The 26,255-nt window shown below is 38.5% G+C and overlaps 1 protein-coding gene across 6 annotated transcripts in view; it reads left to right on the forward strand.

Moving 5' to 3' along the window:
- RAVER2 (ribonucleoprotein, PTB binding 2) overlaps positions 1 to 26,255 on the forward strand; it is a 105,614-nt gene that overhangs the window by 70,939 nt on the left and 8,420 nt on the right. For 5 of the 6 annotated variants that reach the window (XM_080656384.1, XM_080656380.1, XM_080656379.1 and 2 more), the window contains exons 10-11: positions 8,451 to 8,562; positions 10,081 to 10,217. In XM_080656384.1, the coding sequence (XP_080512510.1) occupies positions 8,451 to 8,562; positions 10,081 to 10,217 (249 nt within the window). Of the gene's footprint in view, positions 1 to 8,450; positions 8,563 to 10,080; positions 10,218 to 13,137; positions 13,272 to 26,255 lie in introns of those variants that run through there. The other variant, XM_080656382.1, reaches the window with a different exon arrangement.

A 26,255-nucleotide genomic window follows, 5' to 3' on the forward strand; every position in this document is an offset into this window, starting at 1 on the left:
TTATTTTTGTTTATGGTGAAAGTTGGTGATCTAGTTTCATTTTTTTGCATGTATCTGTCCAATTTTCCCAACACCATTTGTTGAAGAGACTGTCTTGACTCCATTGTATGTTCATGCCTCCTTTGTCAAATATTAGTTGAGCATAGTGATTTGGGTCAATTTCTGGGTTCTCTATTCTATTCCATTGATCTGTATGTCTGTTCTTGTGCCAGTACCAGGCAGTTTTGAGAACAGTGGCTTTGTAATACATCTTGATATCTGGTATAGAGATCCCCCCTACTTTGTTCTTCTTTCTCAGGATTGCTGTGGCTATTCGGGGTCTTTTTTTATTCCAGATGAATTTTTTGAAGGTTCGTTCTAGGTCTGTGAAATATGCCGTTGGTATTTTAATGGGAAGTGCATTGAATTTATAGATTGCTTTGGGTAGTATGGACATTTTGATGATGTTGATTCTACCAATCCATGAACATGGTATGTTCTTCCATCTGTTTATGTCTTCCTCTATCTCTTTTTTCAGTGTTGTGTAGTTTTCCACGTATAGGTCTTTTACCTCTTTAGTTAATTTTATTCCTAGGTATCTTAATTTTTTTGGTGCGATGGTAAATGGGATTGCTTTTTTAGTCTCTCTTTCTGTAAGTTCACTATTGGTGTATAGAAATGCCATAGATTTCTTGGCATTAATTTTGTATCCTGCTACAATGCCAGATTCATTTATTAAGTCTAATAATCTTTTGATGGAGTCTTTAGGGTTTTCTATGTACAGTATTATGTCATCTGCAAATAAGGACAGTTTTACTTCTTCTTTTCCAATTTGTATGCCTTTTATTTCTTTTCCTTGTCTGATCGCAATGGCTAGTACTTCCAGCACTATATTGAACAGGAGTGGTGAGAGTGGGCATCCCTGTCTTGTTCCTGTTCTTAGGGGAAATGGTTTTAGGTTTTGCCCATTGAGTATGATGTTGGCTGTATGTTTGTCATATATGGCTTTTATTATGTTGAGGTATGATCCTTCTATTCCCACCTTGCTGAGAGTTTTTATCAAGAAAGGGTGTTGGATTTTGTCAAATGCTTTTTCTGCATCAATTGATATGATTGTGTGATTTTTATCTCTCAATTTGTTTATGTGATTTATCACGTTTATTGATTTGCGAGTATTGTACTATCCTTGCATCCCCGGGATAAATCCTACTTGGTCATCTTTCTGATGTAGTGCTGGATTCGATTTGCTAGAATTTTCTTGAGGATTTTGGCATCTGTGTTCATGAGGGATATTGGCCTGTAATTCTCTTTCATTGTGTTATCTTTATCTGGTTTTGGTATTAGGGTGATGCTGGCTTCATAGAAGGAGCTTGGAAGTGTTCCTTCCTCTTGAATTTTCTGGAATAGTCTGAGGAGGATAGGTTTTAGTTCTTCCTTGAATGTTTGGTAAAACTCCCCTATGAAGCCCGGGCTTTTGTTTGCTGGAAGCTTTTAGGTGACTGCTTCAATTTCTTCCATAGTTATCAGCCTATTGAGATTTTTAGAATCTTCCTGAGTGAGTTTTGCAAGGTTGTATTTTTCTAGGAATGTGTCCATTTCCTCCAGGTTGTCTAGTTTGTTAGAATAGAGTTGTTCATAGTATTTTTTTAACAATCCTTTGTGTTTCGGTGGGGTCTGTTGTTATTTCCCCTCTTTCATTTCTGATTTTGTTTATTTGGGTCCTCTCTCTTTGCTTCTTGGTGAGCCTGGCTAGAGGTTCATCAATCTTGTTTATCCTTTCGAAGAACTAGCTCTTGGTTTTGTTGATCTTTTGTATTTTTTTTTGGTCTCATTGTCGTTTATCTCCACTCTGATCTTTATTATTTCCTTCCTTCTTCTTACACTGGGCTTTTCTTGTTGCTCTCTTTCTAACTCTTTGAGTTGTAGGGTTAGGTAATTTATTACCATTTTTTCTTGTTTTTTGAGGTAGGCCTGTAGAGCTATAAACTACCCTCTCAGGACTGCTTTCATTGTGTCCCATAGGATTTGCAGTGTTGTGTTTTTATTGTCATTAGTCTCCAGGATGTTTTTAATTTCTTCTTTGATCTCATTGATAACCCAATCATTGTTTAGTAGCATGCTACTCAGCTTCCAAGTGTTTGAATTTTTTGGAATGTTTTTATTGTAGTTTATTTCTAATATTATGCCATTGTGGTCTGAGAAAATGCTTGGTATGATTTCAATTTTTTTGAATTTGGGGAGACTTTGCTTGTGACCCAATATGTGGTCTATTTTTGAAAATGTCCCATGTGCACTTTAGAAGAACGTATATTCCATGGCTTTGGGGTGAAATGCTCTGAAGATGTCAGTTAGGTCCATCTGATCTAGTGTGTCATTTAGAATTACTGTTTCTTTGCTGATTTTTTGTCTAGAGGATTTATCCATTGATGTCAGTGGTGTGTTAAAGTCCCCTACTATGATCATATTGTTGTCGATCTCTCCCTTAATATCTTCCAGGAGATTTTTAATGTATTTGGGTGCTCCTGCTTTGGGTGCATATATGTTTACCAGAGGTATATCTTCTTGTTGAATTGCTCCCTTTAGTATTATGTAGTGGCCTTCCTTATCTGTTATTATGGCCTTTACTTTGAGGTCTATTTTATCAGATATAAGTATCACAACCCCAGCCTTTTTCTCATTTCCATTTTCCTGAAAAATGTTTTTCCATCCCTTCACTCTCAGTCTGTGTGAATCCTTTGCTCTGAGGTGGGTCTCTTGTAGACAGCAAATGTATGGGTCATGTTTTCTTACCCTGTGTCTTTTGATTGGTGCATTTAATCCATTTACGTTTAATGTTATTATTGACAAGTACATGTTTGTTGTCATATTTTTCCTTAGTGTTTGTGTTTCTTCTTGCCTTTCTCTTTCTTCTTTTTACAGCAGCCCCTTTAGCCTTGCTGGGTATAGTATTCTTGGATGCACACCCTTGCTTTGCATCACTTTCTATATTTCATTACATTCCCTTCTGGCCTGGTGTATTTCTGTTGAGAAATCAGTTGATATTCTAATAGGAGAGCCCTTGTAGGTAACTTTCTGTCTCTCTCTGGCAGCCTTTAAGATTCTTACTTTGTCGTTAGTGTTCGCCAATTTAATTATGATGTGTCTTGGTGTCGGTCTTTTGGGGTTCAACTTGTTTGGGACTCTGTGTACTTCTTGGACTTGCATAGTTTTTTTGTTTTGTTTTGTTTTTTTTGTTTGTTTTTTTTTGCCAATATCAGGGAAGTTTTCTGTCATTATTTCTTCAAACAGGTTTTCTATTCCTTGCTTCTCTTCCTCTCCTTCTGGTATCCCTATTAAGCGAATGTTGTTTCATTTTGTGTTGTCCCAAAGCTCCCTTAGGCTCTCCTCTTGCTTTTTAAGTCTTCTTTCCAGTTGCTGCCATGTTTGTGTGTTTTTTTCCTACCTTGTCTTCTAATTCGCTGATGTGGTCCTCAGCCTCTTCTAGTCTACTGTTTAGGCCTTTCATTGTGTTCTTTATTGCAGCTATGTCGTTCTTCATCTCCTCTTGGTTTCTTTGCATGTTGGTGACATTCTCATTCAGCTCCTTATAGTTCTCATTGAGTTGTGTGTATTTGTCATTGAGGAGTGTGTATTTGTCACCCATCAGTTTAAACATCCTTATAACCATTATTCTGAATTCTATCTCTGATAAGCTGCTAGCCTCGAGTTCATTTAACTCCCTTTCTGGTGGTTCCTCTTTTTCTTTCCTTTGGGGATTGCTTTCTTGTCTTCCCATGTTTTCCTGTAATGTTTTAATTGTAGATCCCATTGCTTTGCTACCCAGGTTCTTTTGGGGATGGTGCTACTGGCGTAATCTCTCAGTTCTCCTGGGCTTGTTAATCTAGTGTAGCTCCCTACTTGAGCTATTTGGGTTCTCTTGATGTAGGCCTGCGAGCTTGAGAGGCACAACTGCGGTGTCTAGAAGTCATCCGTGTGGAGGGGAGTGTCCCAATTTTTGCTATCTTGCACCCTTAATTGAAATCATGCGTGCCCAGCAGGGACTCACAATGGCACCCAGGAACCGTGTGTTGGGGTGATGGGGTTCAGGGGGCCTGCTCTCTGGAAAGGTGTGACTGTGGTGCCCAGAGTTCTGCAGTATTGGGGTGGACAGTCCCAGCTTTTGCTGTTGCACCTGTGGTGGATAGGCGCTTACTCCCAGTGGCAGCTCACAGGAGCACCCGTGGTACATTTGCCAGCAAGGCACACTGAAGGACTCTGAAGGGCCCTGGCAGTGTAGCCGCGCAATTGAGGTGCCTGTGGGCTGGTATCCAGGATGAGTGAATTCAAAACTTCTACTGCTGGGGGGAAGTGCGCCCCTGCTTGTTCAAGATCACACCCAGGGAGAGCTCACAGTGGCTCCCACTAGCGCCCTGTGGGTAGATGGGCTCAGGGTGCCTGCCTGTTGGAACTTCGCCTCTGTGGAGGTGTGCTTGCTGGGCGCAGAGTTCTGATGCACTCTGAGGAGTCCTGGCACCATGGTTGAGTCGCTGGGGTGAATGTGGGTAGTTATCCAGGAAGAGGGAATTCAGAATTTCTGCTGCGGGAGCTGTGTGCCCTTGTCTGTGCAGCATCACACCCTCGGGGGCTCTCAGCGGCTCCCAATTACTGCCTAAGGAGTGGAGTGCCCTGGCTGCCTGAGGGTCTGGAAACACATGAATCTGGAGTGGAGCGTCCTGGCTGCCTGCAGGGCTGGATACGCGTGAATCTGGAGTTCTGCCACTGGGGAGGGGGAGGTTGCACTTACTGCTGCTGAGCGGTGTACCTTTGGAGGTGGAGGTCCCAGGGTCCGCGGGTCTGCAGCTGGGGTAGCAGGATTTTGGCTGGAGTGCCTGCTGGGTCGCAGGGCAGTTCCAAGGCCTGTCTGGTTGGTGGTGTTGATGAGTTCCTAAAAAAGGCCATTCTCCCCTTCCTAAAAAAGGCCGTTCTCCCCTGGGCTCTGTGCTGGTGTCCCGCCATCCAGGGAGTACCCGCAGCGGTGATAGTCTCTCCTTGTCAAGGAGAGCCTGTCTGCCAGCCCCTGCTGCTCCTGCGAGATTTAACTTTCCCTCACTCACTCACACACACACCATGCACATCCACACCCTCTCCTTTCATACCCTCACTCACTCACTTCCTCTCCCTCACCTCCGTCCTGCCAGCCGCCATCTTTTCTGTGTCCTTCTTTTCCACTTTGGATGCCTTTTATTTCTTCTTCTTGTCTGATTGCTATGGCTAGCACTTTCAGTGCTATATCAAACAGGAGTGGTGAAAGTGGGCATCCCTGTCTTGTTCTTGTTCTTAGGGGAAATGAATTTAGTTTTTGTCCATTGGGTATGATGTTGGCTGTAGGTTTGTCATATATGGCTTTTATTATGTTGAGGTATGATCCATCTATTCTCACTTTGCTGAGAGTTTTTATCAAGAAAGGGTGTTGGATTTTGTCAAATGCTTTTTCTGCATCAATTGATATGATTGTGTGATTTTTGTCTCTCAGTTTCTTTATGTGATGTATAACGTTTATTGATTTGCGAATATTGTACCATCCTTGCATCCCCGGGATAAATCCCACTTGGTCATGGTGTATGATCTTTCTAATGTAATGCTGGATCCTATTTGTTAGAATTTTATTGAGGATTTTAGCATCTATGTTCATCATGAATATTGGCCTGTAATTCTCTTTCTTTGTGGTATCTTTATCTGGTTTTGGAATTAGGGTAATGCTGACTTCATAGAAAGAGCTGGGAAGTGTGCCTTCCTCTTGAATTTTTTGGAATAGTGTGAGGAGGATGGGTTTTAGTTCTTCTTTGAATGCTTGGCTGAACTCCCCTGTAAAGCCGTCAGAACCAGAGCTTTTGTTTTCCAGAAGATTTTTGATTACTGCTTCAGTTTCTTTGATAGTTATCGGCCTATTCAGGTTTTTTTTTTATTATTATTCCTGATTGAGTTTTGGAAGCTTGTATTTTTCTAAGAATATGTCCATTTCGTCTAGGTTGTCCAATAGAGTTGTTCATAGTATTTTTTACATAATCCTTTGTATTTCTGTGGTGTCAGTTGTTACTTCACCTCTTTCATTTCTGATTTTATTTGGGTCCTCTATCTTTGCTTCTTGGTTGTTGGGAATTTTTTGATTAATCCTTACTCATTATTGGTCTGTTCAAATTTCTCTGATTCAATCTTTGTAGAATGTTTCCAAAAATTTATCCATTTCTTGTAGTTTATCCAATTTGTTGGCATATGTTTCTTGATAATAGTCTATTAAGATTATTTGTATTTCTGTGGTCTCCTCTTTCATTTATAATTTTGAGTCCTTTCTCTTTTGCTCTTGGTTAGTCTAGCTAAACGTTAGTCTATTTAGTTTACCTTTTCAAAACATTAATACTTCACTCTATTGATCTTCCTTTCTCTTGTCTTTTTTATTTATTTCAACTCTAGTAAATAATATTTCCTTACTTTGGTTAATTTTGTGCTTTTTCTAATCCATTGAGGTATAAAGTTAGGTTGTTTACTTTTTTCTTCATATAGGCATTTACCACAATACAGTTTCATCTTAGAACTGCTTTTGCTGCATCCCATAACTTTTGAGTATGTTGTTTTCCATTTTCATTTGTCTCAAGAGATTTTTTAAAATTTCCCTTTCATTTCTTCTTTAACCCATTAGGAGTGTGTTGTTTAATTTCTACATATCTGTGAATTTTCTACTTTTTTTCCTGTTACTGATATCTAGCTTCATACCCCTGTGGTCAGAACAATACCTGATATTGCTTCAGTGTTCTTAAATTTGTTAAGGCTTGTTTTGTCACTCAAAAAAAAATTTTTTTTTTTGCTTCTACTTTTGGTGTCATATCCAATAAATCATTGCCAAATTTAATATCATGAAGCTTTCCATCTAAGCTTTTCCTTAGAGACTTATAGTTTTAGCTCATACATTTAGGTCTTTGATCCATTTTGAGTTATTTTTTGCATAGGTGTTAGATAAGGATCTACTTCATTATTTTACATGTGGATATCCAAATTTCTCAGTTCAACAATTTTTGTTGAAAAGACTATCCTTTCCCCATTGAATAATCTTGACACTTGTTAAAAATCATTTAACCGTGTGCATGTGTGGGGTTTTGTTTCTGGGATCTCTATTCTATTCCATTCACCTGTGTGTCTGTGTTTATGCCAGTACCACACTGTTAAGATTACTGTAGCTTTGTAGTAAGTTTTGAAATCATAAATTGGGGGCCCTCTATTCTTGTTTCTTTTTCACCTTCCAGCAACTTTTGGGGGGTCCCTTAATATTCCATATTAATCTTAGGGTTTTTCATTTTCTGCAAAAAAGTTGGAATATTAATTGGGATTATTGAATCTGTAGATTATTTGGGGTAGTATTGACACTTTAACAGTATTGTTTCCAATTCTTGAACATGGGATGTATTTTCATTTATTTGTCGTCTTTAATTTTTTTCAACAGTGTTTTGTAGTTTTTCAGTGTACAAGTACTTATCCTTGGTTCAGTTAATTCCTAAGTATTTTATTCTACTGGAATTGTTTTCTTTTTGTATTGTCCTTTGTTAGTATATACAAACACAACTGTTATTTGCATGTTGGTTTTTGTATCCTGAAATTCATTTATTAATTCTAACAATGTTTGTGTAATCTTTTTTATGTCATCTGCAAATAGAGATAATTTTACTTTTTTGTTTCTAATTTGGATGCCTTTTATATCTTTTTCCTGCTTAATTGCTCTGGCTAGAACTTCCAGTACTGTGTTGAACAGAAGTGGTGAAGGCATCTTCGTCTTATTCTTGATCTTCAGTCTTTTACCATTGAGTATAATATTGGCTTTTTTATACATGACTTTTGTTATGGTAGTTTCCTTCTATTTCTAATTTGCTGAGGGTATTGAATTTTGTCAAATGCTTTTTCTTCATCAATTAAGATGATTATGTGTTTGTTTCATTTCTCTTTAAATGGTTGGTAGAATTCTCCAGTGAAGCCATTTGGTCCATTAGCATTATTCTGGCTAATGTAATATAGCTGTTAAGAAAGAAAGGGTTTCAGGCCTGGCTCCAACACATACTAAATGTACTTTTTAAAAATAATGTTTATAACTTTGTTTCTGGAAGTAAGTTATGAAATTTGTTTTTTCTTGTGAAGATTAATTCTCTCCTGGTTCAAATGAGAAGGTTATACAAGATGGCCTTTAATTCTCTTTCAGTTCTAAAGTTAATGGTTCCAGAATACTTTTTTAAAAACTTACTGAAAAAATAATAGCAGGTGAAATGTGATAATTTTAATCAATATCCAGAAATATTTCATAACTTTATATCTTCATAGGTAGAAGCATTAGTTTCTACAAGTTTTTACCACACTAGATTTATTGAAGAGTAAGTATTTCTTCATTACTTCTTCTTTTTATTTTCTTGTACCTTTTATTAAGTTCCTATTCTTTTGTTTTTGATAAATAGGCTGCCTCTAAGAATCAGACTTCACTCTTGGGAGAACCACCAAAAGAAATTCGGCTTAGTAAAAACCCATACTTAAACTTGGCAAGTGTGTTGCCCAGTGTGTGCTTACCATGTAAGTGAGAACTCAGTATTAATATTTTTGAGTTTTATTGAATACTTTCCATAATGAGTTTTACTTCAGTTTTTAATTTGATAGAAACAAGTCATGCCTATTGACCAATTAAAGCCTAAATTATGACCCTGGTCTTAATTAACCCTTAAAATGCATTTTACAACTAAAATTAACCCTTAAAATGCATTTTACTTTAAGGAAGACATCTTTTATAATTTATTAAGAATATAATTAACTTATTGAATCATTAAAAATAATTGGGCAGAAGAATTATTTGGCACAATAATTCTTTAAAGATAGAATCATATTTCTAAAATAGAGGTTTAAACTTCTAAGTAATTTAATATATCTGGAGTATTAGCCAAATACACCAAAAACCTATGAGCTACTCATTGGCAGAAGTGGAATTCTCATGTACTTTTTTGGAGGATCTCCTCAGGCTTTCAGTTAGTGTAAATTAACAGTTTTAAGAGAAAATCACAACTGTGGCTTACGCTGTACATATACTAGGATATTCACTAGAACATTGGTTGTAAACAGTAAAAACTGGAAAGTGCCTTAAGGTCCATTAACAGGAATGAATAGTTTGTCTTAAAATGGAATACTACGCAACTTTTCTTTTATAACCATGTAGTAATGTAAAATGATCTCTAAGACAAATTAAGTGGGAAAAGCAAATGTATGTATAAAGTGATTCCATTTGTTTATTTAAAGCTATATATTCTTACATGTACATATTTGAATGTGTAAATGGATAAAGTAAATTTGGGAAAATAAATTCTAAACTGTCACCCCTGGGTAAAAGAATAGGGTTGGTTGAGAAGAGATGAAAGATGAATTTCGTTTTTAATGTGCATTATCTTTATTTTATGGAGTATCCTCTTGAATCTAAACATTAATTTCTAATTTTTTAAAAGCCAGAAAAAAATTTAATATGCTTTTAGTATATCTACTATATTTTTAACTGGTCTAAAATATGATAGTTACAACTGTTACATTAACAAGAAAGGTTAATTTACATTTTGTATGCCTTGTTTTGGAGATTATACATATATATGTATTTTTAAAAATACGTTTTTATTGATTTCAGAGAGGGGGAGAGAGAGAGAAACATCAATGATGAGAAAGAATCATTGATTGGCTGCCTCCTGCAGGCTCCCTATTGGGGATCGAGCCTGCAACCCGGGCATGTGCCCTTGACTAGAATCAAACCTGGGACCCTTTAGTCCGTAGGCCAATGGCTCTATTTACTGAGCCAAACTAGCCAGGGCTAGACATATATGTTTCCACCAAAATTATTTACCATAGGGCAAACTTTCATTTTCAGTTCTTTTAAATGAATAAGACAACATCATATACTATATATTTTTTTTCTCCTGGGGATAATGTAGAAATATATTCTGGCAAGCTAAAATTGGTGTTCTATTTGAAAATATGCTGAATTAATGAGTCTGTACTCTGTTTATAATTAACAATAAAGCAACCTAACTAAAATATATGTATTGATTTTGCCTTTAGCCCCTGCAAGTAAAACCACTCTACAGAAGACTGGAATTGCGAGCAACATTCTGGAGGCAGTCTCTCAGGAAAATGAATCACAACACACCTTGGAAAAGTGCATTGCTTATTCTCAGCCTTTTGGTGATTATGCACAGGTAAATGAGTCTCAGATTTTGATGATATGTAGAAAAATTGGTTCAACTACATATTGAGTTCACTGAATATGAAATTGTGATTCCTACCTATACTATTATAGGAAATTAAAATTGCACTGATCTACACAATATTTTTTTGCTCACCATTTGGAATTTTAGGACATATTCAAGAAATTGCTAAGTATCATTTTGCACTATTTACCTGTCATTGTTTACAGTATTGGTTGGCAAACTACAGAACAACTCTAGCCCACCATTTGTTTGGTAAATAAAATTTTATTGGAATACGGCCGGGTTCATTCATTTAAACCTTGTCTAAGTGCTATTGTGCCACAACGGAGAGTTGAGTAGTTCCAATAGAGACTTTATGGCTGCAGGGTTAAATATTTACAATGTAGCTCTTTACAGAAAAACTCTGCTGACCTCTAATTAACCCCAGTATAGACCTGGCTAAGAACCCCAAGGAAATGCCTCTGTTGTTCACCTTTGCTCATTTATGTAGAAACATGATAATTACAGGCACTATTCTTCTTACTTTTAAACCAAACAGTCAATAACATGGAAAGTATTATATTCATTAGATGTACCATACCATTACCTACTTATGTCAGTTTTGCTTTGCTTTTTTTCCCTTCAGTTTATTCTTTTTTTAAAAAATATATTTTTATTGATTTCAGAGAGGAAGGGAGAGGGATAGAGAGATAGAAACATCAATGATGAGAGAGAATCATTGATTGGCTGCCTCCTGCACACCCCCTACTGGGGATCGAGCCCACAACCCAGGCATGTGCCCTTGACCAGAATCGAACCCGGGACCCTTCAGTCCGCAGGCCGACGCTCTATCCATTGAGCCAAACCAGCTAGGGCTTCAGTTTATTCTTAGTGGCTTAAACTGAGAATGTATGTCATGTTAGCAGTATATGATATGTGATCATGAGGGTCTTACAATGAACAATTCTGATTCCTTCTCATTTCCCAGAGTAGTCAGCTTCTTCCTGCCTCTATCCTCTCTGTGGGAGCAGCGCTTCCACTTGGGTTCCTGGGAGCAACTCTGTGTTTGTCTCCCCAATGGGAAGACAAAAACTTAGAAAAGGAAACCAATGGGAACTCATTTAGAACAATTGTTGCGTAAATATGCTTTTAGATAGGGTACTAGAAACACAGGTCAAATAGGCTGTAAAAATGGTGCAGCTGGATATTAGCAAAATGTATAATAAGGATCTCTTGTATACCCGTGGAAAAGAGGGAGAAATCTAGGTTGGAAGATGATGTAATTAGGTGGCAGCATACTTATATTTAAGGGACAACAGTCATGAATGGACACAACCTGGAAGGCATTCTCTTATCCTATCTAATAAAAGAGTAATATGCAAATTGACTGTACCTCCGCTACACCCACAATCCACACCCACCAGCCAATCAGCAGCAAGTATGCAAAAGAACCCAACCAAGATGGCTGCGGCCACGGAGAGAGCAGGAGGCTTGGGTTTCTCCGGCAATGGAGGAAGCCAAGCTTTCCGCCTGCCTTGGCCTCCGCTTAAGGCTACAAAATTTCAATTATAGAAGATAAATAAATCCCAACAAAAATGCTGGCAGCCACAGAGCTGGAGAGAGCAGGAGGCTTGAGTTGCCCCTGGCGATGGAGGAAGCCAAGTTTCCGCAGCCCTGGTCTGCCTTGGCCTCCACTTAACGCTACAAAGTTTCAATTATAGAAGATAAGTAAATCCCAACAAAAATGGCTGCGGCCACGGAGCAAGCAGGAGGCTTGGCTCCGCTCAAGGCTACAAAGTTTCAGTTATAGAAGATAAATAAATCCCAGATACCAGGGTCTTCGCTTGGTCACTGGGGGGCGTGGCCCGCCTGAAAACGACCACAGGCCCCTCGCCCAGGCCGCCCCACACCCCAAGGGAACCCCCACCCTGATCCGGGACACCCTTTAGGGCAAACCAGCTGGCCCCCACCTGTGCACCAGGCCTCTATCCTATCTAATCCTATCTAATAAAAGAATAATATGCAAATTGACTGTCACTCCAACACACAAGATGGCTGCCCCATGTGGTCAAAGATGACTCCCCCCATGTGGACACAAGATGGCTGCCACAAGATGGCCAGCAGGGTAGGGCAGATGGGAGGGACCAGGTCTGCAAGGGAGGGCAGTTGGGGGCAATCTAGCCTGCAGGGGAGGGCAGTTAGGTGTCACCAGGCCAGCAGAAGGGGGAAGTTGGGGGCAACCGGGCCTGCAGGGAAGGGCAGTTGGGGGGGACCCAGGCCTGCAGGGGAGAGCAGTTGGGGGGGACCAGGCCTACAGGGGAGAGCAGTTAGGGGTGACCAGGCCTACAGGGGAGGATAGTTAGGGGCAAACAGGCTGGCAGGGGAGCAGTTAGGCATCAATCAGGCTGGCAGGGGAGTGGTTAGGGGGTGATCAGGCTGGCAGGCAGAAGCAGTTAGGGGCAATCATGAAGGCAGGCAGGCGAGCAGTTGGGAGCCAGCAGTCCTGGATTGTGAGAGGGATGTCCGACTGCCCGTTTAGGCCCGACCCTCGAGGGGTCCCAGATTGGAGAGGGTGCAGGCTGGGCTGAGGGACACACACACACACACACACACACACACACACACACCATGAGTGAATTTCATGCACCGGGCCTCTAGTATGTTTCATAAAACTTCACCTTTGTTGCCTTATTAGTTAACATTTTAAATAATGACATAGGTAAGGACCTTGGGTATATGCTGGTTATATTTCTAGGTGACAGAAGCCAAGGAAATAATCAGGGATGTATAAAATCTTTTATGAATAGTTTACCAGTTAATAATGGCGGATTTTGTAATCAAAGAAAACACAATAATTTCAAGAGAAACATCAAAAGTGCTTTATTCAAAGTAATGTCCGCAGCTAGCTACACATTTCCCCATCTTTCAGGTAATTTGTGGATACCATCCCAATAGAACTTTTCTTGTTTTGAGGCAAACGATTCAGAGACCCAACTTTCCACTTCTTCGTATATTTTGAAGTGCTGCTCAGAAAGTGTGTGTGCCATCAATCGGAACAAGTGGTAATCTGAAGGAGCAAGGTCTGGTGAATACAGTGGGTGGGTTAATACTTCCCAGGCAAGATCTTTTAACGTGTCTTTAACTGTGGTTTTGAAGTGTGTGATGGTGCGTCATCATGAAGCAAAATTACTTTGCCGTGTCTTCTGGCCCATTTTTGTTGTTTCACAATCAAAGCGTGGTTCAAATTGATTATTTGTTGTCGGTCATTATTAACAGTTTCACCTGGTTTTAGAAGCGATCATTATTAACAGTTTCACCTGGTTTTAGAAGCTCATAATACACCACACCTTCCTGATTCCACCAAATGCAGAGCATTGTCTTCTTTCCGAAGTGATTTGGATTTGCAGTTGATGTTGATGGTTGACCTGGATCAACCCATGATTTTGTGCATTTGGGATTCTCAAAATAAATCCACTTTTCATCGCCAGTCACAATTCGATGCAAAAAAGACTTTCTTTCATGCCCTTGAAGCAACATTTTACTGATGACTTTTCGGTTTTCCATTTGTCTTTTGTTCAGTTGATGTGGCACCCATTTTCCTTCCTTTAAAATCTTTCCCATTGCCTGTAAAAGATCAGAAATTGTTTGCTGAAAAACGTTTAATCTTTCTGCAAGTTGTTTTTGAGTTTGACACGCATCTTCATCCAATAATGCTTGTAATTGTTGGTCTTCAAACTTTTTTGGTTGCCCTGAATGTTCTTTGTCTTTTACATCGAAATCATCACTTTTAAAGCGTTTAAACCAGCATTTACAAGTATCTTGAAATGGAGCATGTTCACCATAAGCTTCCCGAAGTATATGATAACTTTTTCTTCAAAATAAAGTAATGAATTAAAACTTCCTGCAAATGCTCTTTATTTTTTTTGGCATGAAATTCGACATTTTTAAGGGTAAAAATACCTATGATGTTAACACCTTCAGCAAATTTGACATATGAAGTTTTGAAGCTTGTCAATACAACAAAATAGCATACATATAAAATCACATATATATCAAAATATGTGTAATTCCATCTATTGAAAAAAATCCATATTATTAATCGGTACACCTAGTATAGCTGTGAAAATGAGAAACAACCTAAATTTCCAATAATTTATAGGACTAAGAATACAAATTATGTCATTTATACCAGGAAATACAATGCAAATATTAAAAATTATATAAAGCAATATGTAAACACATTATAAAACATTTTATAATCAATTGTTAATTTTAAAAATTTATAAAATATAGTCCCTGTGCAATTTTTTTGTTTGCTTCTTTATAAGGAACAAAATTTATTTTTATAAACAGGAAGAAGCACAATAATTATTTTAAGATATAGTTAAATGTATGATTTAAGTTTTAAAAGTTATTTTTTCTATTTACCTTTCTTTTATTTCACTTTTGAAATTGGTCTTGCTTTTCTCATTAGTAGTTTTATTAGATTACTGTGGTTTGTGAATACTTATATCCACAGAAAGCCACTTGGCCATTTACACGTGGAGACATTCTATGATAAAGATGCCTCTTGCATTGCCAGCCCTCTTCCTGCCTCTCCCTTGCTTACCCAGAGATCCTGTGAGGGTGGGTCCTCCCTGGATTCCGTGTTCCCTGGAGCAGTCCCTGCTGTTTCCTCAGGCTTATTCATAAAGTGAGATTTGTTCTTTCTCTCTCATGTTCTTTTTTTTTTTTTTTTAATATATTTTATTGATTTTTTACAGAGAGGAAGGGAGAGGGATAGAGAGTTAGAAACATCGATGAGAGAGAAACATCGATCAGCTGCATCCTACACACTCCCCACTGGGGATGTGCCTGCAACCAAGGTACATGCCCTTGACCAGAATCGAACCTGGGACCCTTGAGTCCGCAGGCCGACGCTCTATCCACTGAGCCAAACTGGTTAGGGCACTCTCATGTTCTTTTGTACTCATAAAGTAAACTTAACTAAATGTTACTAATGGAATAAAGTAACTAGTAAAAGGTGGTCATGTTTTAGGAATTCCTCTATTTCCAGTGCTGAAATGGATGACGAGGTCTAAGGGAAGGAAACCAACATTTTTGCTTTGTTTTGAACACTTGCTACATGCTCTGCAATAAAAGCATTAAGTATTTCTAACCATCTTGTGCGATTTAAATGACTGCCTGCATAATACAAGTGGAAAGCATAAAGGGATAAATATTCTTTCCAAGTTCATGCAGTTAGGAAGTGACCTCTCTGATTCCAAAGCCCACACTATGTCCATTGTACCAGGGAGAAGTTTCTGCAGGCATGGGGGTGTTGTTTCATAGAGACGGTTGGTTGGTTGGTTGGTTGGTTGGTTGGTTGGTTGGTGTGCACTGGCCGCTGTGTGTAAGGATTAGGAGAAAAGGCTATGTCAAGATATAGATGGATATAATAATGCCTCTTTCCAATAAAACTATCACACTTAAAAGTCCTAGTTGGCATCCCAGTATTGGTGAAGTTGTTTGTGTCCTATTATTTCTCCTGCAGATAATTGTTACTAAATTGTATTCAATATGAAAGAAAAACAACTCCTGGTAGGCTCTGGAGAGTGACCAACAGCAGGCAAGAAATGGAAGGGGAGTCCGTCCTTGAAAGAGGGAACCTGCACTGATGAGACGTGTGTTTCTGTGGCTCTTTGACCTCCCCCTCCCCCCCCCCCCCCCCCAGTTTATGCAGAAAGGTGCAGTCTTGCCACCTGAAGGCTGAGAAGGGAGTAATTTCGGGAAAAGGGGTTTCATAAGAAGGAGCCTCAAAATCTCTGTGTGAACTCAGCCCAAGTGCACTTGACTGACTTGAACTATGTTTGTGTGAGGGAGACTCCAGGGGACCTGGTGGAAAGCACAGATGGGAAGGAAGACCTGTGAAGAGATACAACTCCTCCCCAGCACAGTGGGGACAATTTGGTGTTTGAGTTCAGAAAAGTTAACTCCTTACAGCAAAAACCAACAGTCTTCAGAGGAAGATCACACAGTCCACAGTCTCTATGATATGTCATCTACAGTGCCCAGTAAACAAAAATTACTAGATAACTGAAAAAACAGAATGTGACCTGCCATTAAGAAGAAATGACTCCAAGGAGACCCAGATGTTGGTCTTAGTAGACAGTCTTATCTAAAACAGCTACTATAAATATGTTCAAGAACTTTAAAAGAATAAGGCCAAATGAACAGATAGGGAATTTCAGGAAAAACATATATTCTGAAAAAGAAGTATAGAATCTCTAGAATTGAAACATGGTATCTGAAAAAGAAATACACTGGTTGGTCTCAGAGGAAGATTAGAGAAAGGAGGGGAAAATGTTCTGTTAACATAGACAAATCAAAAGAAATAATTTGGTATGAAGAACAGAGAGAAAGAGGTTAAAAAAAAAAACTGTGGTACATCTGCACAATGGAATACTATTCGGTAAAAAAGAAGGAATTCTTACCATTTGCAACAGCATGGATGGAACTGGAGAGCATTATGCTAAGTGAAATAAGCCAGTCAGAGAAAGATAAATATCACATGATCTCACTCATTTATGGAATATAATGAACAACATAAACTGATGAACAAAAACAGACCCAGAGACAGAGAAGCATCTCTCAGACTGTCAAATCTCAGAGGGAAAGTAGGGGAGGGTGTGGGTAAGGGGGAGAGACCAACCAAAGGACTTGTATGCATGCATATAAGCCTAACCAGTGGACACAGACAACAGGGGGGTGAGGGCATGATTGGGGGGGGGTGTTGGGAGGGAAGGGGGGGATGAGGACACATATGTAATACCTTAATCAATAAAGAAGTTTTTTTAAAAAAGAAAACCAATGAACAGACCCTCAGGGATCAGAGGGACAATATCAAGCAGTCTAACATAAGTATAATCGGAATCTCAGGAGGAGAGGAGAAAGATAAATGGGGCATAAAATATTTGAAGAAATAATGGTAAAAAAAAAAAAAATTCCCAAATTTGGTTTTAAAAAGACAGATCTGAGAAATTCAGAGACCTCCTCTGCAAAACGTGATAAAGAAAAGCAGCATTTTTTTTAATTTAGGCACGTTAGTTAATATGCTGAAAACCAAAGTTATAATGCTGTTACCATGAAAGCAACTACAGAATAGTAACACATTTTCTTGAGATAGAGTTTCTCAACCTTGGCACTGTTGACATTCTGGGCTGGGTGCTTCTGTTGTGCAGGGCTGTCTTGTACATTGTTGGATGTTTAGCAGCATTCTTGTCTTCTACCCATTAGATCCCGCCTCCCCCAACTGAGAACCACTTGTTAAAACAACAGATTAATGTGGGTAAATAAAAAATACATTTTCTCTTTTAAAATTTATTTAAAAGCAACATTATGAAAAATATTGTGGGGTTTGTAATGTTTGTAGGTTTAATGTATTTGACAATAGTACAAAGGAAAAAATGGGGTGAATAAAATTATGTTTGTGGGGTTATTACATTAGAACAATATTAATCTAAGTAGGCTGTGATCAGTTATGGAATACATACTGTAATCCAGAAAGCAGTCATTAAAAATTACAAAGAAGTATAGCTAAAATGTCAATAATTTTATCATCATGGAATTTTAAGAACATTTTATTAAGTCAAAAATATCAGGAAAGGAGAAAAAAATAAGATGAATAGAAAACAACTAAGTGGTAAACTTCAATTAAATGATGATAGTAGATAAATGAAAATGGACTTTATGTCCAATTAAAACAAAGAGGTTGTCAGGACAAGGCAAAATTGTACATTTTTACCACTTCTATTCAACCTTTTACCTAAGGTTTTAGTGCAAAAAGGTTTTTAAAAGTATAAAATAGGAAAGTAAAAGTGAAAATTTCTCTTTGCATATGACATGATTCTTTACATTAAAAAAATTTTAAGAATCTGAAAAACAATCAGACTAATAAGTAAACTTCACAAAGTCACAAGATAGAATGGCAATATGGAAAAAATGAACTGTATTCCTCTGGGACTCTTACAAAGCTATGTACATGTGTAGGATTGCACATGCTTGGGAAAGACCCTAAAATGAAGACAAAATTGTCAGCTGTCTGGCTGGGTTGAAGGCATGACTCAACACACACATACAGCCCCTCCACAAAGAGTCTGGGAGCCTTATTGGCTCCAGGTGTTAAAGGGAATCTCTCTCCAGTCATTATCTGGCCACTAAGCTAACAGTACAGTCTTAAGTGACCACACACAATGAAGAAAACAGACTTTATATAATTAGTTTAGAAAAGTCATTAAAACAACAAAGAACAATAACAAATTTTAAAGGGGGAGTGCTATCTGATTTCCTGAGTTGCCACATTATATTATTTTAAGTGGCCAGTTTCAACAAGAAAACATGAGACATGCAAACAAGTGAAAATGTATGGCTCATACATGGGAAAAAGCAATTGAGAGAAACTCTTCCTAAGGAAACCCAAACATAGTACTTCCTAGACAAAGACTTAAATCACCTATTTTAAGTATATTCAAAGAATGAAAGGAAACCATATCTAAGGAACTAAATGAAAGTATGACAATAATGTCTCACAAAATAGAAAATTTCAATGAGACAAATTATTTAAAAAGGATCAAATAAAAATTTTGGATTTGAAATGTACGATAGCTGAAATGAAAAAGTTTTCTAGGGCACAGCAGCAGATTTGAACAGGCAAAAGAAGGAATTAACATGTTTGGAAGAAAGGTCAATTGAAATTATCCAGTCTGAAGAATAGATAAAGACAAGAAAAATGAACAATAACAAGTGTTGGTGAGGATGTGGAGAAATTTTTACCCTCATACGTTGCTGGGGGAAATGTAAAATGCGGTGCTGCTTTGGAGAACAGTTTAGCAATTACTGAAAATGTTAAATGCAGCATTACCATATTAGCTAGGTATATTCCCAAGAGAACGGAAATATATGTCCACGCACCAAATTGTACATGAATTTTCATAGCAGCATTATTCATAATAGCCAAAAGGGAAACAACTCAAGTGTGCATCAATTGATGAATAAATAAATGTGGTATATCCATAAATGGAATATTATCCAGCCATAAAAGGAATTGGAGTTCAGATCCTTGTCACAACATGGTTGAGCCTTGAAAACATGATGCTAAGTGAAGTAAGCCAGATTATGAAAGTTCACATATTCTGTGATTCCATGTATATGAAATATCTGGAATAGACAAATCTATAGAGAAAGGAAACAGATGGTGGTGACTAGGGGTCAGAGGAATGGGGAGTTGAGTGACTACCAATAGGTATAGGATGTCTCTTTGGAGTGATGACAGATTAGATATTAGAGTTAGGTGTTTAAAAATACCTGGAATTAGGTTGTGGTGATGGTTGGACAACTTTGTCAATATTAACAAATATAGGACTCTAATTTTAAAAAAACAAGAGATCCTGAAGGTATTGATAAGCAAACAAGTGAAATCATTTGTTCCAGATCTAGTTATCATTAGAAACTAAAATGGCTACCCCTCCCATTTCTCTAGTTGATTAGAATTAGTGACTAGTGGCCCAGTAAACGAAATTCGTGCATAGGGGGCGGGGTGTCCCTCAGCCCAGCCTGCACCCTCTCCAATCTGGGACCCCTCAGGTGATGTCCAGCCCTAAACTGGCAGTCGGACATATCTCTCGCAACCCAGGACCACTGGCTCCTAACTGCTCACCTGCCTGCCTGCCTGCCTGATTACCCCTAACCACTTTGCCTGCTGGCCTGATCAACCCCAACTGCCCCCCATCCTGGCCTAATCACCCCTATCTGCCCGCCCCTGCTGGACTGATTGCCCCCAACTGCCCCCCACAGCCCGTCTGCTTCCCCCCAATTGCCCCCCTCCCGCCGACCTGCTTGCTCCCAATTGCCCCCCCCCCCACGCTGGCCTGCTACCCCCAACTGCCCCATCCTGCTGGCCTGCTCGCCCCCAACTGCCCCCCCGCCAGCCTGCTCTCCCCCAACTGCCCCCCCCCCCGCTGACATGCTCACCCCCAACTTCCCCCCCTGCTGGCCTGCTCACCCCCAACTGCTCCCCTGCCAGCCTGTTTGCCCCCCTTACCCCCTGTGCCAGCCTACTCACCCCCAACTGCCCCCCCCGCCAGCCTGCTCTCCCCCAACTGCCCCCCCCCTCGCTGACATGCTCACCCCCAACTTCCCCCCCCTGCTGGCCTGCTCACCCCCAACTGCTCCCCTGCCAGCCTGTTTGCCCCCCTTACCCCCTGTGCCAGCCTACTCACCCCCAACTGCCCCCCCACCAGCCTGCTCTCCCCCAACTGCCCCCCCCCCCGCTGACATGCTAACCCCCAACTGCCATCCCCCGCCAACCTGTTCTCCCCCAACTGCCCACCCCCGCCAGCCTGCTCACCCCCAACTGCCCCCGCCACTGGCCTGCTTGCCCCCAAGTGCCCCCCCTGCCAGCCTGCTTGCCCCCAACTGCCATCCCCCACCAGCCAGCTTACCCCCCAACTGCCCCCCTGCTGGCCTGCTTGCCCCCAACTGCCCTCCCCTGCTGGCCTAATCGCCCCTAACCACCTCTGCCTCAGCCCCACCACCATGGCTTTGTCCGGAAGGATTTCTGGAAGGTCTCCCGGTCTAATTAGCATATTACCCTTTTATTAGTATAGATAATTGCCATTGAGCTTTAGTTATTTTCTCAAAAATGGCATTTCTTAAATATTTGAACTGTTACTGAAAAAAAACAGAAATAGATTAAAAAAAAGTTTAAAATTTGTCGTACTTGCTCTAGCAGTGATAATAGCATTATAGCCACCTATATAGTCCTGTTAGTTTGAATGTGCAAGTGGAGTTTGACATGTCAGGTTTTGAGATAGCGGTAAATAGGTACATCTACGTCAGATGGTTGGAAGAAGCTCACCTGCAGGGAGCAAATTTATTGAATATTTTTAAACACCTAAATCTAATATCTAATTATAATGTCACAAATATTCCCCCCTTCTTTTAGTAAATAGGTAAAATAAGTCAAAATTTCTTTTAATCAACTTTTCATTTTGACCTGGTCATTAGTTTCAATAATGTAAGCAGTGATTTTCAACCTTTTTCATGTCATGGCACACATAAACTAAATACTAAAATTCTGTGGCACACCAAAAAAATTGTATATTTTGTCCCTCTTTCCACCCCCCCCCCAAGAAAAACATAGGTTAATTTTGATTCATTTACACCCTGTGGCTATTGTTGTGTTGGCTGTTGTCATTTTTTTAAATTTCAATTTAAGGGGAAATAGGTCAATACCCTGACCACATAGTCAGGTATTGCATGTTTTTAAAATTCTTGTAGCACACTGTTTGAAAATTGCTGATGTAAAGAATAACATAAGAATTATCTCAGCTGTTTCATATGACTGCTTACACTGTGGGCTTTTTTGTTTTGTTTTGTTCGTTAATCCTCACTGGAGGATATTTTTCCATTTATTTATTTATTTTTTTTAGAGAGAGTGGAAGAGAGAGGGAAAGACAGAGAGAAACATCGATGTGAGAAAAACATCCATTGGTTGCCTCCTGTACGTGCCCCAACTGCAACCGCTGTACGTGCCCTTGACTGGAATCAAACCTTTGGTCCACGGGCTGACACTCTATCCGCTGTCCAAACCAGTTAGGGCAGTTTGTTATTTCGTTGTTTTTCATTAAACACTGGTCATGCTGGGTTGCTCTTTGCTATGCTGTACATTAGGAGAATACTACTTACCTGGGAGTTGTAATCTTTTGTTACTCTTAGTCAACAAGGCATCTTTCCTGCCAGGAAGCTGGCTGCCTTTTCTAGTGAATCAACCACAGAATGTGTGAAAAGGTGGTGTGATGAGGGAAGAGGAAACAGAAAAGGAAAGGCGTGTATGATGCTTAGTCCCGTCATTTATTGCCTAATGCTGCCATCTAGTGGGAAAATAATGCAGTGAGCCTTGCCAAAAAGATTTTTGTGCGGACTGTGATAGATCTCAACCTTGTGACAAACACTAACTATATAAAGTTATTTTTAAAAACCTAAACCCACTTTAAACAATAATTGTGAAACCACAGATTATTTTTATATTAATCCTAGGTAAGAACTTGGAAAGCACTTTTAAAAAATGATTTTTGCTAAAAATTGTAACTAAGAAAAGCAAACTTTTGAAATTTATTTTAACTTAACCTTATTACTTTTTTTATTTATAGAACAATATTGTGTTCACCACCAAGTTTATTTATTTTTCTTTATCCTCGGGTGAGGATATTTTCCTTTTTTTTTTTTTTTTTTTTATAGAGAGAGAGAGAGGGGGAAGAGACAGGGAAACATCTATGTGATAAAGACACATCAATTGGTTGCCTCCCGCACCCGGCCAGGACTGGGGATGGAGCCTGCAACTGAGGTATGTGTCCTTGACCCAGAATCAAATCCAGGACCCTTTAGTCTGTGGGCTGACACTCTGTCCACTGAGCCAAACCGGCTAGGGCCTAAGTTTATTTTTTAATTAAATTTATTGGGGTGAAATTGTTTAATAGGATCATATAGGTTTCAAGTGCACATTTCTATGAGACATGATCTTTAGCCCCATTTTACCTTTTCTAAGTTTTGTCTCTTTAGCGGAGTCAGATCTGATGGAGAACCTAAAAAGAACTCCACCAGTTTTTCTAGAATCTCAATCGAACCCTTAATATCCCTTTCTTATAGCTCTAAGTTCAGCTTTTGTCGTTTCTGCATTATTAGGCACAGTTCATTTCTAAAATTTTATTTAAATGTAATTTTCTCAATGTTAAAATGTTTTTAAACCAACATGCTTCATTTTGTGATATTAATAACAAAAAATTTCTTTTACGTATATGTATACACACAGATAGGTGTTTTCAATTCTCATTATGCTCGAGTATTTAAACCATTTTGAGTTGATGTATGATGTCAGGTGAGGGTCAGTTTCATTCTTTTGCATGTGGCTGTTCAGTTTTCCCAGCATCATTTATAGAAGAGACTGTCCTTCCCCATTGTACATTCTTTGCTCCTTTATCATAAATTAACCATTTATGTGTGGATTTATTTCTGGCCATTTTATTCTGTTCCATGTGTCTGTATTTTTTATGCCATACTGTTTTGATTACTGTCAGACAGTTTGAAATCAGGATGCGGGATGCCTCCAAATTCGTTGTTTCTCAAGATTGCTTTGGCTACAGAGTGTTCTGTAGTTCCACACAAATTTTAGGATTATTTGTTCTAGTGCTTTGAAAAATGCCTTTAGAATTTTGATAGGGATTGAATTGAATCTGCAGAATACTTTGGATAACATGGACATTTTAATATTAATTTTTCCAATCCATGAGGACAGACAATCTTTTAATTTATTTGTGTCTTCTTCAGTTTATTTCATCAATGTCTTACACTTTTCAGTGTACAGATCTTTCACCTCCTTAGTTAAATTTATACTTATTTTTTATTCTTGATGGTACAAATGGAATTTTCTTAGTTTCTCTTTCTGATAGTCATTATTAGTGTATAGAAAAGCAACTGATTTTCATATACTCATTTAGTATCTTGTATCTTTACTGAAATCATTTATTCTAACAGGTTTTTGGTGGAGTCTTTAGGGTTTTCTTTGTATAATACCATGTTACCTACAAATAGTGACAGTTTTACCTCTTTCTCTCCAATTTGGGTACATTTATTTATTTATTTATTTTATTTATTTGCTTAAATGCTCTAGCTAGGGCTTCCAAACCTATGTTGAATGAAAGTGTCAAAAGTGTGCATCCTTGACTTGTTCCTACTCTTGGAAGAAAAGCTTTCAACTTTTCACTATTGAGTCAGATATTATTTGTGGGCTGGCCACATATGGCCTGTATCGTGTTGAAGTACATTACCTTTATACCCACTTTGTTGAGGGCTTTTAATCATGAAAGGATGGTAAACTTTTTCAAATGCTTTTTCTGCACCTATTGAGATAATCATGGTTTTGTTAATGGGGTGTATCACATTGATTGATTTGTGAATGTTGAACCATTCTTGTACTAATCCCTGGAATAAAGCCTACGTGATCATGGTGTATGATCCTTTCAATGTATTGTTGAATTCAGTTTCCTAATTATTTTGTTGAGGATTTTGCGTCTGTGTTCATCAAGGATATTTGCCTGTAACTTTCTTTTCTTGTAATGTCTTTGTTTGGTTTTGCTGGCCTTATAAAATGAGATTTGAGGTATTGCCTCCTTGTTTATTTTTGGAAGACTTTTAGAAGGCTTGGTATCAATTCTTCTCTAAATATTTGGTAGCATTTACCAGTGAAGTCATCTGGTCCTGGACTTTTGTTTGTTGGGAGTTTTTTATTTAATCTCTTTCTGTTCATATTTTCTATCTCTTCATGATTCAGTCTAGGAATTTATCCATTTCTTCTAGGTTGTACATTTTGTTGGCCTATGAGTGTTCATAGTAGTCTGTTATGATCCTTTATATTTCTTTTGTATCACTTGTAACATCTGTTTTAGTTCTGAGTCCTCTTTTTTCTTAATCAGTCTAGCTAAAAGTTTGTCTATTTTATTTTTTCAAAAAACAAGCTTAGTTTCATTAATCTTTTCTGTTACCTTTTTAGTCTCTATTTATGCTCTGGTCTTTATTTTTTTCCTTCTACTTTGGACTTTGTTTGTTCTTTTGCTTTATTCCCTGAAGTGTAAAGTTAGAGAGTTTATGTAAAATATTTCTTTTTTCTTAATTTAAACACTTATTACTGTGAACTTTTAAATCCTCACCCAAAGATATGTTTTTTTATTGATTTTAGAGAGGAAAGGAGAGAAAAAGAGGGGAGAGAGAAACATCCATGTGAGATAGAAACATTGATCGGTTGCCTCCCATATGCACCCTGACTAGAGACCGAACCCACAACCTAGGTACATGCCCTTGACTGGAAATCAAACCCACAACCTTTTGGTGTATGGGATGATGCTCCCTTACATCAGCTGAGCCACCCAGCTGGGGCTGGACTTACCTGTGAGAATTGCTCTTGTGTCTCATAAGTTTTGGTAGATTGCATTTCCATTTTCATTTGTCACAAGGTATTTTTTAAGTATTCCTTTAATTTTTTGACTCATTGGATGTTCAGGAGCATGTTGTTTCTTTTCACATATTTTTAAATTTTCAGTTTTCTTTTTGTAATTGTTTCTAATTTCCTACCATTGAGGTCAGAAAATATGCTTGATATGATTTCAGTCATCCTAAATGTATTGAGACTTGTTTTGTGGGCCTAACATATCATCTGTCCTGGGGAATGTTCTGTGTGCACTTGAGAAGAACATGTATTAGGTTGCTTTGGGGTGGAACGTTCTGTATATGTCTGTCAGGATCATCCGTTTTAATGGGCAGTTTAAGGCCAATTTCCTTTTTTATTTTCCTTTTGGATGATCTATTCAGAAATGAAATATGGGTGTTAAAAGTTTCCTGCTATTATTGTTTACTATTTCCCCATGTTTCTGCTGAAAATCTGTTGACAGTCTAATAGGGGTTGCCTTGTACTTAGTAAGTTGTTTTTCTCTTGGTGCTTTTAAGAAGCTCTCCTTGTCTTTAACTTTCACACTTGAATTATAATATCTTGGTGTGGGTCTCTGTGTTTATCTTGTTTTGAAATCTCTGTGATTCCTAGATCTGGATATCTGTTTTCTTCCCCAGGTTAGAAATGTTTTCAACCAGTTTTTCTTCACATTAAGTTTTTTTCCTCTTTCCCCTTTCTTCTCCTTCTGGAGCCCTTATAATGCAAATGTTGATCTACTTGATGTTGTTCCAAAACCCACTTAAGCTTTCTTCACTTTTTTTCATTTTGCTACTCTGATCGGATGAGTTCCACTGTCCTTTTCAGGTTCATTGTTCCTTTCTTCTGCTTCCTGTGGTCTGTGTTGAACCCTGCTATTGAATTTTTCAGTTCACATACTGTATTCTTCAGCTCTGTGATTTCTGTTCAGTACTTTCTTATATTTTCTCTTTGAAATTCTAACATGGTTCATCTATTTTTCTTTTGAGTTTGGTGAACATCTTTATGACTGTTATTTTGAACCCTTTTCAGGT

The sequence above is a fragment of the Plecotus auritus genome (genome assembly GCF_963455305.1).
Source record: "Plecotus auritus genome assembly, chromosome: 2".
NCBI classification, from domain to species: Eukaryota; Metazoa; Chordata; class Mammalia; order Chiroptera; family Vespertilionidae; genus Plecotus; species Plecotus auritus.